Source organism: Aquarana catesbeiana, linkage group LG08, assembly GCF_042186555.1.
Source record: "Aquarana catesbeiana isolate 2022-GZ linkage group LG08, ASM4218655v1, whole genome shotgun sequence".
Lineage (NCBI taxonomy): Eukaryota > Metazoa > Chordata > Amphibia > Anura > Ranidae > Aquarana > Aquarana catesbeiana.
The window spans coordinates 255,647,605-255,661,856 of record NC_133331.1 but is presented as its reverse complement, the minus strand read 5'-3'; the positions used below and the strand labels follow the sequence as shown (position 1 = coordinate 255,661,856).

Below are 14,252 nucleotides of genomic sequence, written 5' to 3'. Positions count from 1 at the left end.
TTACAGACTAACTTTATTAGAATACATTAAGCTTGTGTATTATAGGGGTATTTTTATTTAAAAAGTATAATTTCGGCCGGAACACCACTTTAATTTTTTGGGGGTTAAAAAACACTTTAATGATGAGTTGAAAATGCTCCCCAAGCGCCCTATGTGCAATTTTGAAGTCTTTTATGAGCGTTAAAGAACGTTAACTGCTCCACAAATATCTATTTTTAAATGGGAAGTGACATTACAGGAAATAAACTATTTTTAACGCCCCGCAAACTTGCCGCAAATGCCTGCCAGTGCGTTTGCGAAGTGTTACCATAGACTTGAATTGGAGGCGCTGAAAGGCTTCATATGCCTCCTGAATCTACATGAGGGTTCAATTGTAAAGCGAAATGACGCTAATGCTTCATGTTTTGATAATGTGAACAGCACTGTGTGCTTTCCATTGTATCATTATAGGCATGTCAGGGGGCGTTTTTACCACCACGCAAACACAGTGTATGCCAGTGTGAACTTAGCCTATATTTCCCAAGGCACTGAAGCTCTCTGGAGGAACACAGTCCTCGACCCATGTACTGTGCAGGACAGAGACATTCCCCCAAAAAATCAGATGTCACATCTAGAGATGTGTGAACGGTTCGGCTCAAGCATAAGTTTCGGCCGAACTTTCGTTGTTCGGACTTTCGGCGAACAGCCGAACAAACGGGTTTTTTGACAGTTTGTTCAGCCCCCGGAACCGACCACAATGCATTGTGGCGCTGAACAGTGCATTGCAAGCCCTGATTGGCTGAAGCAGTGAAAGCTTAAGCCAATCAGGGCACAGAGCACTGTCAGTCATGATTAAACACTTTATCCAATCATGGCTCATTCCCGCCCCACAGTATAAAAGTATTCTTTCAATGGCAGCCATTTTCAGTGTGATATCGGCATGGAGAAAGATAGAACAGGGCTCTGTTCAGTGCTATTAGTTAGTGTGCTATACTGTGCTATTTTGTTTCAATTGTCAGTGTAGAATATTAGTTTAGTGCCAGTCTAGGAATAGTGTGAGTGTAGTGAGGAGGACCATCATTCAGCTTTGCATAGTGTGCAGCTAGAGTAGGGACAGCTCAGATAGTCTCAGTGTAGTGTAGTGAGACCGTGTCAGTAATCTTTACATTAGTGTATAGCTAGAGTAGGGACAGTTCATATAGCGCCAGTGTAGTGACGGCTGAACACCGTCTATTTGATTTCATTACTGCCAGTTTAACGCCATTTACTTGTGTGCGTTGCTGCCAGTTTAACGCCATATAGTTCTGCGTGCATTACTGCCAGTTTAATGCCATTTACTTCTGTGTGCATTACTGCCAGTTTAACGCCATTTACTTCTTTGTGCGTTACTGCCAGTTTAACGCCATATAGTTCTCTGTGCGTTACTGCCAGTTTAACGCCATATAATTCTGTGCGCGTTACTGCCAGTTTAATGCCATTTATTTCTGTGTGCATTACTGCCAGTTTAACGCCATATAGTTCTGTGTGTGTTACTGCCAGTTTAACGCCATATAGTTCCGTGCGTCACTGTACGTTTGGCGCATTATATTGCAGTATATTATAGTGTATCCGCGGAGTGTGTCTGTGTAGTGTGAGTACTCAAATTAAAGTGCACCAAACACCACTTTACATTGATTAAAGTGCATCTATGTACAGATTTCCACTTCTTTACATTTACTTATAAGCACCGCCCCCTCCCTCCCAATAATGTCTGGGAGGACAACAAGGAGAGGCAGATGTTCCCTTTGCACTGCAAGGGGGGCTGGAACAAATGTGTCCACAGGCAAAGGTGGTCAGTCCTCAGACAGGGCATCATTTCCTCTGTTTAGTGAGTTTGCCCGTGCTATCCAGCCACAGAGACAAGTGTGCAGTCCCCTGCAGTTGCCAGAGTGGATAATCCTGCCTCCTTGTCCACATCTATTCCTGCCATAGCCCCAACATCAGCCATGGAGGAGTCAGCTAAGTTATTTGACCACAGTGTCAGCCACTTGCTCCTTGATGATGCCCAGCCATTACTTGGTTCAGATGTTGGTTCTGAGGTTGAGGATGACAGGAACATGAGCCTAGAGAGAGGGGAGAACACTGGTAGATAAATTGGCATTCATGTTCCCCCAGCCACAGTGTATTGTCGATTTGTCTCCAGTGGTAATGATGTTGATGGAGGAGATGATGATGAGGTCACTGATGCAACTAGGGTGCCAGATAGAGCAGAGGAGGAAACTGAAGGTAAGGCGGAACAACCCCAAGGAGGCCGACATCAAGAAAGATTAGAGAGCAGCCACCCTATTCCATCACATTCTGCAGCTGTTATCTCCCGGCCCACTCCCCAAAGCTTAGCTGTCTGGGCCTTTTTCAGCTCATCTGCAGCAGATCGCACTGTTGCTATCTGCAAACTGTGTCTCAGGCACATCAATTGTGGCAAAACACCAGCCATTTGGGTACCACATGCATAACAAGGCATTTAACGTCCAACCACTCAGCCCGTTGGCAAGAGCACCTAAAAGCCACACAAAAGGGGCACAAATCTGTCTCTCCTCCTCCTTACCCACTTCAGTCTGCCCCTGCTACATCAAGTCATTACCTCTCAGCAGCCTCCACTGACAGGGATGATGGTATAGCACAGGGTGTCCCAGGTCCTAGCAGCAAATCTGCCAGTAACACACCACCAGCTGTAGACTGTAGCCGGCAAATATCTCTGCCCCATCTGCTGCAGCGGAAAAAAAAATACAGTCCCTGCCACCCACATGCCCGGCGTCAAAATGCAAGATTGTCAAAGCTGTTGGCTCTCCAACTTCTGCCTTTCAGCCTGGTGGATTCTGCCCTTTCCGTGAATTTGCACAATCTGCTGTACCACAATGGCAGGTTCCCAGTCGCTACTACTTTTCACATAAGGCCGTTCCATCTCTCTACTATCATGTGGAAAGGAATGTTCTGGCATCGTTGGGCAAGGCAGTCAGCCGTAAAATCCACCTTACTGCTGACACGTGGTCCAGCATGGTCCCTGCATGGGCAGGGACGATATATTTCGTTCACAGCACACTGGGTAACGCTGCTTGCAACTCGAAAGGATGCAGGACAGGGCTTGGTGCTGCAGCTTGTTGTGCCCCCAAGTCTCCATACAGCTGGTGGTGATAATGCCAGACCTGTGAGCTCTAGCCCCGCCACCTCTGCCTCCACCACCTCCATGCCCTCCTCTACAGAATTGTCCTATGAACATTAGGTACCCCTAAGCGTTCAAATGGCTTGTCCATGAGTCAGGCTAAAAAGGTGCCATGCAGTGCTGCAGCTGGTGTGTTTAGGGGACAGGAACGACACCGGAACAGAGATTCTTGCAGCTCTGCAGGGACAGGCCCAGAGGTGGTACACACCATGCCAGCTGGAGCCAGGAATGGTGGTGTGCGATAGTGGCTCAAACCTCCTGTCTGCCCTTAGACAGGGAAAGTTGACACATGTGCCATGCCTGGCACATGTCCTCAGCTTGGTGGTGCAGCATTTCTTAAATACATACCCAGGATTGCAAGATGTACTAAAGCTGGCCAGAAGAGTCTGTAGCCATTTCAGGCAGTCATACACAGCCAGTGCTCGGCTGAAATTCAGCGGGAAATTCATCTGCCCGTAAACTGCCTGATTTGTGACATGCCCACCAGGTGGAACTCAACTTTATCAATGCTGCAGCGGCTATACATGCAGCAGAGGGTCGTCAACGAGTACCTATGCGAATACAGCACGACGACAGGCTCAGGCCGCTTCGGCTTTTTTTCCCCACACCAATGGCTGATCATTAAGGATGCATTGTCACCATTTGAGGAGGCCACAAGGATGGTGAGCTGTGATAGTGCATGCATCAGTGACACAATGCCTGTTGTGTTCCTGCTGGAGCAGACTCTGCATGGTATTATAGACAGGGCACTAGAGGCAGAGCAGCAGGAGGAAGAGGAGGACTTCCTTTCCTCTCAAAGCCCACTTTATTCAGACACCATCATTCTTATGTCATAGAAAATACAGGAGGAGAGAGGGGAGGAGGATGAGGAGAGGGATTCTGGCACTTTCATAGGCTTCGAAGAAGAGGAAGACATGCATCAATCTGTAAGTAATGGCTTTCCAACCCCAGGACCCTTGGGATTAGTACGTGGCTGCAAGGAGGAAGTTCCAGATGCTATCATCCTGAGTGACCCGAGGAGTCTGCTTCTCAAGCCTCTGCAAATTTGAGGTGCATGGGCAACCTCATTATTCAAACCCTGCAAAACGACCCAAGAATATGTGGCATAAAGGAGAAGGATGATTACTGGTTGGCAACCCTCTTTGGCCAACGTTATATGGGGAAGGTCTCAGAACTCATCCCGTCCCCACAGAGAGTGCAGAAGATAACATTTCTTGAGGACACGTTAAGGATTTTGTTGAACATTTTTTCCTGACTCCAGTAGGTTACAGGGTTGTGGAAAACGCTGTTTTGAGTCACATGGTGGACGATTACCTTGGGGCCAAAACAGAGATGGAGAGCTTCCCAGCTGACGATCCACTGACTTACTGGGTCATGAGAATAGACCACTGGCCAGAACTTGCCCAGTATGCTATTGAGTTGTTGGGCTGCCCTGCATCCAGCGTGCTTTCAGAACGGGCATTCAGTGCTGCAAGAAGTTTTGTTACTGATCATTGAGCGCGTCTGTCCATAGACTCCATGGACCGTTTGATTTTTATAAAAATTACCCAGTCCTGGATTACCAGCTATGATGCCCCTGATGCCGATATCACTGATTAAGTCTTTTTGGGATGTGGAATCTCTGCAGGACTTTGAGGCTGCCTAGATTTGAGGGTGTTCAATCATTTCATCTGGAAGAATGTTTTTGGTATAGGTTTCATTGGCACAATTAACACCCAAAGACCAATTTTTCAGCACCTGTTTCACAGGGGAATATCATTGCAATTTTTTTGCCTTCATCAAGAGCACCCCTATAGGGTTACTGTGGGAAGGTGCCCCTGACACCCAAAGAGTAATTTTTATGCACCTGTTTGACAGATGCATATCATTGCAATTTTTTACAGCAAGGCTAATTCTTGCTTTCATCAAGAGTGCCTCTAAAGGGTTACGGAGGGAAGGCGCCACCGACACCCAAAGACCAATTTTCTGCACCTGTTTGACAGGTGCATATCATTGCAAGTTTTTACAGCAGGGCCAATTCTTGCTTTCATCAAGAGTACCTCTATAGGGTTTCGATGGGAAGGCGCCACCGACACCCATAGACCATTTTTTCAGCACCTGTTTGACAGGTGCATATCATTGCAATTTTTTTTTGCCTTCATCAAAAGCACCTCTATAGGGTTACAGTGGGAAGGCGCCACCGACACCCAAAGACCAATTTTTACGCACCTGTTACTTCTATCCAAAGTCAAAGTGACACCAGAATGTATCCAAAAAATCTCTAATCTTGTTCCCAGTGCACTACATTGTGGCCTCATCATACACACAGGTTCCCCAGCTCTTGCTGAGCAAAATAAAGGCAGTTTGCAGGGAAAATGTAATTTTTTTTGGCTTTATAAATGCAATTATTGCTGCAGCAAATTCTAGACATGATACAGATCTGCCACTTTATGGGTAGACTAAGGGGACCCCCCCCAGGCACTATATTGGAAGGAATTTTTCATGTTTATGTTTTTACTTTAAAGCACCTGAGCCTGGAATTCAGCCAGGTGGGCTGGTGAGTGTTCAGTTTGGCAGGACTGTGGAGAGAGTGTCAGTCTGGAGGACTGTAGATAAGTTAGCCAGGAAGGTTAGTGAAAGGGGCAGCTGCAGCCAGGGAGGTCGGAAGTGCCTGAAGACGTGGTGCTGGGATCAGTAGTCACAGGAGGTGTGAATAATGCTGGACACTAATTTTGCTACACATCTAAGGGGAATTGGGTTCCTACCTATAACATGCTTTTGCTCTGATCTGACTAAGTGCCTTGTCAGATTCACTAATAGTGTGCCAGCGGAGTTCTGCAAGCACGTGAGTGCTGGAGGAAGCAGTGGAGTGTATATAGAGACTGTATATAGGAAGAGTTGTCCCTAAAGTTGTTTTTAAGTCAAGTGGGTATCCCATGATCTCCAATCCCTATCCAAGTTAAATCCCTCTCTGACTCAATTGTGCCTGTGGAAATTCGGTGTGCCTAGCTGTGCAGGGTGGGGAATCCCAGTTACTTGCGGCCCTTAAGGGGGTGCGCTACATAGTCATGCAAGCCATTTATCTAAACTCCAATAGTGTATTTGCAAATTTAAAGATTATGGCACAGATTTGGTTTAGAAGCCATTTTTTCGAGTGAGTGGAGTGTGCAGCTGGTTCACGCTTATTTGTCATCATCCGTGCTCGTCACAGAAACAATAGCTTTCCTGGTGTGGGGTTTGGGCGTTCCAAAGAAGAGGAAAATAACCTGCCTTAAAAAAAAGCCTACTTTGCCCTTTTCCTTAAACAGAAGACATACCCCAATTACCCACACCCTCTTCAGTTCAAAAGGAGAAACAACTTTTTAATTCTAAGGCAGGCAAATTATTTTAAATAACTGCGCTTCAAAAACTATTGGTTTAGAGCCGAGCAACCTAAAATATAGTGCCATGTCCTAGCACAGGCCAACATATAGAAGGAGAATGATGTCCATAGCAAAGCAAGGGGGCAAGAGCCAGAACATTTATTTCAGGTGTGTGAGCAGGGCAACAAGGAATGCTGGGAATTCTATGGGATTACTTTGGAATACAGTTGACAATTTATCAAATAATAGGCATGTTTAATTAAATGTTTTACAGTTCTTCCCTTTTTCTTTAGCAAATGTCAAGTTATTATTTTAGGTTAAAGTGGTTTTAAACCTCAGACATAAAATATGAACAAAACATATCCTTCTAAAGTGTGTACTTGCCTCAATTAAGAGCACTAAGTGTCATTTCTGTCTGCTGCCTCTGTCCTCTGCTATCTACATGAATCATTTCTGACAAGTCTGACACCAAGAGGAAAAAAGTGACAGAGGAGGGAGCTCCAGCTGATTGACAGACTCAGCTCTGTTCCTGTGAGCTGTGTGTAGGGGGTGTGTCTCTTCCCTCCAATCAGCTGTCAGAGCTCTCCTCACTGAGCTCTGCAGTGTGTAACTACAGCTCTCCACCCCCTTTTTCTGAACTTTTAGACAAGCCTATAAATTCTGGACTTTGAATGTAGAGAAGAGAATACGGCAGGCAGACAGATACAACTTTTGTAGGAGGATTAGTTTCATCTCTGTGTATCACCTGAGGCCAGTCACTTCTCTGGGTGTATGTAAGGGTTTACAACCACTTTACGTAGGTGACCCCACAAGGCTGTAACGAATTACTGATTGGCCGAGCAGAGAAAAAGACAGGATCTCTTTCTTTTTTTTTTTATCAAATACCAGTAGCACATAGTTTCTTTTTACTCATCTGCCAGTCCATTTAACCCCCAAGATTACATAAAACAGCCCTGCATAAATTCAAATCAAATTTGCGGTTTGCGTTTACAGGGCTGACATTCTCTCTGCCCCCATGTGGTGATGATTGGCAATCACCAAGCACCAGCACTGTCATAATAAGGGAAGGGGTTTAAAGCAAACCTGATGCTTATTTTTTTTCTATGGCCAAGTATAGCTTTTACCTCCTGGTACTCTTTAACATTTAGTGCTTGTGTCCAAAAGGGATATACTATACCAAAGCAAACTTCATACAGATTGAATGTTTAAAGTGTAACAAAAGGAAAAACTTTCTTCTTCATTTTGGAGAGAGTTATAACCCCTGTCAGGTTTTTTCTTTGCCATCTGTGTCTGCTCTCCTGACGGGGGGGGGGTCTGCGCTGATAATCAGCACATTGATCGTTAGTGCAGACCCATCGAGGATGCCCACTGGAGACCACCAGGAATGCCCACTGGAGACCACCATTCAGTGCCAGTCAGTGCCTATTAGGGATGGCACTCTGTGCCCATCAGTGATGCCTGCCAGTGCCTCCTGATCAGTGCTGCCTATCTGCCATCTATCAGTGCCGCCTATAAGTGCACACCAGTGCCACCTAAAAGTGCTACCTATAGGTGGCACTGATGGGCACACATGAATGCCACCTATGAGTGTTCATCAGTGCTGCATATCAATGCCACCTACCAGTGCCCATCAGTGCTGCATATAAGTGCCTCATCATCATCATCAGTGCCAATCAGTACTGCCTCATCAGTGAAGGAGAAAACGTACTTATTTGCAAAGTTTTTTTAACAGAAAACAAAGAAAAGCTTGTTTTTTTTTTTGTTTTTTTTTTACCTTACCTAAAGCTTTAAAGGGTAACTCCACTTTCAAGGGGAACAAAAGCACATACATTTTTATTTTATCTTTCTATCTCCTGGGGACCCCTCTATTGTTGAAATATCTGTGCTGAGTTCCCACCTTTGCAAACCTTATCAGGGGTTCCCCCCATCATAGCTACATTTTATTTTTTGTATATTGTGAAAAATGCAACAGGAGAAGCTGAGACATACAGCACACCCAGGTAGACAGGAACAAAGTTGGGAACTATGGGAAGGTGCTCCACTTTTACTAAATTATCTATAGTATGGATAGGTAATACTACTATAGCACAAGTAGTGTTTATCAGGATATATTATCAGCATACAATTAACATTGTCTACATTTTTTTTAACAGCTGCACGGAATAGCTTTGGCATTCCTATTTATTGCTTGTCTTGGGCAGCTCGGAATGTCCATTTACCTGCTGTTTATCGGCAAAAGAGCATTGAGTGCCAAGGAGGATTACACACCAGAGGTAATACAATGCTTCATTGCACAACACAGGAGTGAGCTTTTGTTAGAGTAGCAAAGCTTCTGATAGTGCCACTGGACCTCACAGAATGTTCTATTTAACCACTTCAATATCGGGCACTTTGACCCCCTTCCTGCCCAGGCCAATTTTCAGCTTTCAGTGCTGTAACATTTTGAATGACAATTGCGCGGTCATGCTACACTGTACCCAAATGAAATTTTGATAATTTTTTTCACACAAGTAGAGCTTTCTTTTGGTGAAATTTGATCACCTCTGTTTGCGCTATAGACAAAAAAGAGCAACCATTTTGAAAAAAAAAAAACACAATATTTTTTACTTTTTGCTATAATAGATATCCCAAATTTAAAAAAAAAAAAAAAAAATTCCTCAGTTTAGGCCAATGAATGAATGAATGAATGAATGAATGAATTAATGATTTGTATAGCGCTACAAATGCGAACTAAATAGACTCAAGGCGCTAGATCTGTCCTGTGTTTTCTAGCTTCTTAGAAGAGGTAGATCTTGAGTTTTTTTCTGAAGGCCTGATGGTTTTCTTCCAATATGTATTCTTCTACATATTTTTGGTAAAAGAAAAAAAACAAAAACTGCAATAAGCATATATTGATTGGTTTGCGCAAAAGTTATAGCGCCTACAAAATAGGTCATTGATTTATGGAATTTTTATTATTATTTTTTCTTTACTAGTAATGGCGGTGATCGGCGATTTTTATCAGGACTGCGACATTGCGGCGGACAGATCGGACACCTTTGACACTATTTTGGGACCACTGACATTTATACACCGATCAGTGCTATAAATAGCCCTTGATTACTGTATAAATGTCACTGGCATAGAAGGAGTTAACACTAGGGGGCGATCAAGGGGTTAAATGTGTTACCTAGGGAGTGATTCTAACTTTGGGGGGATGGGACTGACTGAGGGAGGAGACCGATCGGTGTTCCTATATTCTAGGAACCCACAATCTGTCTCCTCTCCCCTGACAGGACATGGATCTGTGTGTTGACACATACAGATCCACATTCCTGCTCTGCCACAAGTGATCGCGGGTGCCCGGCGGACATCGCGCCCCCGCCGGGCACGTGCATCGACTCCTCGGTGAAGCAGCCCCTACGCCGACAGGAAGCTGAGGACGTCATATAAAGCCCGCCCAGGATGGGAGATCCCATCTGCGGACGTCATATGACTATGGGCGGGTATTGAAGTGGTTAAACTTTCTGAAAGTCAGTATTTGAATAAACGTGCCCTAGAAGTGACACGTTACGTATCCGCGATCAGTACTGTTCATCTTACCATGTATGCTACCGATACAGATTTATATGAATGGATCATCTTAGTTTTTATCAAGCTATTTCCAAAGAGCAAAATATGTGTTCCGTACAGGTTTCCATCACGTGGAGTGTGTAAGGCTCAATTCACACTTCCACGCCTCCAAAGTTGCACCGACTTTGGAGTGCAAATTTGGATGGGTGAAACTTGCATATGACTTTGACTTTGACCAGTGATAATGGACAATTGTTGCACACAAGCTGCATTGTATAACGCTCAGATACAACTTTCATGCAAATTTTGAGGGTTAACATTGAAGTCTATGGCACTCAAGTTCCATGAAAGTCAGACCAAAGTAGTGTATGAACTACTTTGAAGTTGCTGAAACTTTAAGTCGTTCATATATGAATGGTTATCATTGGAAAACATGGGGAACGATTTGTCATGCAACATTGATCTCCAAAGTTGCATGACAAGTCACACAAGGGTGAATGGAGCCTTAGACTATATGACCCTGAAGACTGTGGTCAAATATAGAGGTACAATAAAATTGGTCTGTGGTAGCTACATTGTTTTATGTAGGGGTTCTGCATATACTTAATACTTTCTGTTTAATCTAGTGCTTTTCGCATAGTGATCAGACAACACTTATAGCTATACCATCTTGTTATCTCTTGTTTTGCAGGTATTTGCTGTGAACAGTGAATATAAGTATTTTATATCCTGTGAAATGTCACAAACAGACAATGAAAACCCAAATTACATTCCTCTGACCCCCAAAAGCAAGACATCAGATGTCAAAATATGATGGGAGTCCTGTTTATGACAGCTCTAAGAAGGAAGACTAACTACTAATAGTAAATTACACGTGAAAATAGATTAATGATTGGGATATTTTTTGGAATTAGACTAATGCTGCGTACACACGATCAGACTTTCCGACGGGAAATGTTGGACGTGAGCTTGTTGGCGGTAAGTCCGACCGTGTGTATGCTCCATCGGACATTTGTTGTCGGACTTTCCACCAACAAATGTTGGCTAGCATGTTCTAAAATTTTCTGCCAACAAATGTTTGTTGTCGGACTTTCCGATCGTGTGTACACAAGTCCGTTGAACAAGGTACAAACACGCATGCACGGAAGCAGAAGCAGTCAGTCTTGTAAACTAGCGTTCGTAATGGAGAGTTAACATTCATGACGTGGCAAATCATGAAATCTCCAAATGCAGCACACAATTCTCTTCTTCTTTAATGGGATAATAATGAAGCTGCTTTAATGGTGATACTGATTGAGTTATTGCAAACTAATTTTCAAAGGCTTTTTTTTTCTAGTGATATCAAGAAAATTATTATTATGTTTTTTTTTTTATTTGTGCAAGTTACCACAACACCATTATCCCGTAGTTTATAAGATCAAAGATCCAATGTTGGTGTCCCTTGTCAATTTTACATTTACATTATTTTGTATTTTTAAAATGTAACTGCCTACTGCCAAACTGTCATTTGAAGTAAAACACATAGCCAAGTATTATTCTACACAATTTTTTTATTGTGCATTAAAAAAAGAAAACAAATAAAATTAGACATGCTATCTGCCAATAGAACTTAACCAAAAAGTGCATTCTATGCATCCAAAAATATAGAAAATATACCAAATCAAATCATTAAAAAAAAAAAATTTCAAAGCAATAACTCCAAGGCCAATAATAAATAACACGTTATCTCCTCCGATTCTGCAACATGTCTGGTTGACGAACGACCGTTCAGAAACGAACTGAAAAGCACAAAATGAAAAGCGCGAACTGGAAAGATAAAGAGCTGAAAAACTATGTAGTAGGTCTAGTACGTCACTACATTCGTAATTGTTGACCAAAATTTGTTTGACCGTGTGTATGCAAGACAAGTTTGAGCCAACACCTTTTGGACAAAATTCCACGGTTTTGTTGTCGGAAAGTCAGATCGTGTGTAGGATGCTTAAGACTGGCTAAAATGTGGAAATTCTCCTGCTGGTTTCAGAAAACCTTACTCTAAGCGTTTGTTACTCCAACATTTCATATTCCTGATAGGTGCCTGCTGTATTATGTACGTGTATGGAAAGTATCTTGCTCTCTTTGCATTGCTTCCTTTGTGTGAAATCCCTGGTGTTCCTGCCAGTCCCTCTGCGTTCCTAATAAAAACTGATCACACTAAGCAGGAGATCACGCCGTGGTCAGTTCTCTAGCTGTGGTGGGAACTCAGTGTGCTCTCCTCCAATGATCAGTCTTGTCCTGAGAGGCCCCCGCTGCACGGCCATTCACTGGGAAGCTCAGTATGCTAAAATATAAAGAGTCCTGTGAGCAAAAACTGGTATCGGGATGGTATGTTGTTCCTCTCTGTCAGATCACCTGTACAAACGTGCCGTCCTGTCCCCTTCCCCTACGCGTCTCGACACAGGGGTTTCCGTATCTTCTTAAGGGGGAAACATACCATCTCGATACCAATCCGGTATTTACCATTGTTTTACCTGATATAGAGCGGTGCACTTCCACACCTAATCTATGTGACTACCCCAGTTGGGGGCCTTTTTTGCTTTCTGTTTATTAAACCTTTAAAACTCTATTACACTATCAGGTCTTTATTTTATGCACTCACCGAGGTACCATACTGACGAGTCCAGAATTCCGGTGTAACTACAAGAGCCCAGAGGTGGTTCATATGCGTGTTTTGACTGCGCTTAGTTGCAAGGTCGCACGCTCTGAGGTGAGCATTAAATACCAAAGGGGAGCACCAGAGTGAGGAACACCACGGCATGTTCTGGATTTTATAATCGCATTAACTTTATTGCACTTAACAGTTTTATAATCGCATGAACTTTATAATCGCATGAACTTTATTACATCTGGATAGACTCTTTTTGGATACCATACACTTGTACAGGAGCACTTCTTTGAACAACCCAGCAATGCAATATTGATATATTATATAGTACTGGATGCTATGCACATGCACAGGAGCACTTTTTATGCATTAGTGGGTCAATGATAATCTATATAGGATCATAAAAGTGGGTATTGCACCTCTTTGCACAGTAGCACTTTATATCTATTATCATCATTGTTTATGCTTTTATTTACACATCTTTTATTTTTAATATATGTGTAATATTTATATTTATTTTTAATATATGTGTTCATTTATTGCACTGTTATCCCTTTTCACTGTTAGGAAAGACGTTTTTTTTCACTATTGGAGGTTTTTTATATGTTTCTCTTTACACTGGTATAGTGTATGACTTTGGAAAGCGCAGTGTATAAATGTATTTAAGCTCAGTATGCTGCTGCTCCCCCCCCCCCCCAGTTCTTATGCACCTGAGAACAGAGGATATGAGATCACTTATAAAAAGGGAAAAAAGGTATTTATAATGTTTTTTTTATATCTATACAAAAATGCTTTGCCTTTCAGTACTCTTTTAAACTGAATGGGTTGTTTTACAAGGTGATCGTTTACAATCACTTTAACTCTGAACGCCCGGCATATATAAAAGTCTCAAATTAATGCAGCTCTGCAATCATTAATACATTGTGAAATGTGTATTTTTTTTAATGCAAGTAGTGTATGTACCTGAAATTGACTTGGTATCAGACCCTTGTAACCTACTGTGCTCAAAGCTCAGACAGAGAGAGCTCAGACAGAGAGAGGAATTAGCGGCACAAGTAGCCAGTCAGGTATGTTGCATAGCAAGGGGCATACTGATAGGAGACAAAAGCAAAGTGAGTGGTAAGCTCATCAGTGTGCTCCTTCTTCTCAACTGCAGTCACAAGGTGAGGGTGGGGAGATCAGTAAGTGAAGGGGAATCTGCAATAACCCTGAATTGTGCATGATGACGCTAAGGAACTACCCACAGTCCAGCGATTTGGGGATAAGAGGACGACACCAGAGTAAGGAAGTTAGGGAAAGTAGTACTGCCTGTTCCTCTACTCCCTAGACCTAATTGGGTTGATTTACTAAAACGGGAGAGTGCAAAATCTGGTATAGCTGTGCATGGTAGCCAATCAGCTTCTAACTTCAGCTTGTTCAATTAAGCTGATTTCTATGCACAGCTGCACCAGATGTGTACTCTCCAGTTTTAGAAAATCACCCCCAATGAGTATTTTACCCTTGTGGTGTGTGTGTGTGATGGGGGGAGGACATTGCAGGG

General features: G+C 43.1%; 1 protein-coding gene across 1 annotated transcript in view; it reads left to right on the top strand.

The window, feature by feature from the left end:
• The window catches only part of LOC141106339 (membrane-spanning 4-domains subfamily A member 8-like), a 62,326-nt gene extending 49,710 nt beyond the window's left edge, over nt 1-12,616 (top strand). Inside the window, exons 6-7 of the mRNA XM_073597033.1 lie at nt 8,673-8,792; nt 10,763-12,616. Coding sequence (XP_073453134.1) covers nt 8,673-8,792; nt 10,763-10,885 — 243 coding nt within the window. The 3' untranslated portion in view covers nt 10,886-12,616. The remainder of the gene's footprint in view (nt 1-8,672; nt 8,793-10,762) is intronic.
• Nucleotides 12,617-14,252: the final 1,636 nt, after the last annotated feature.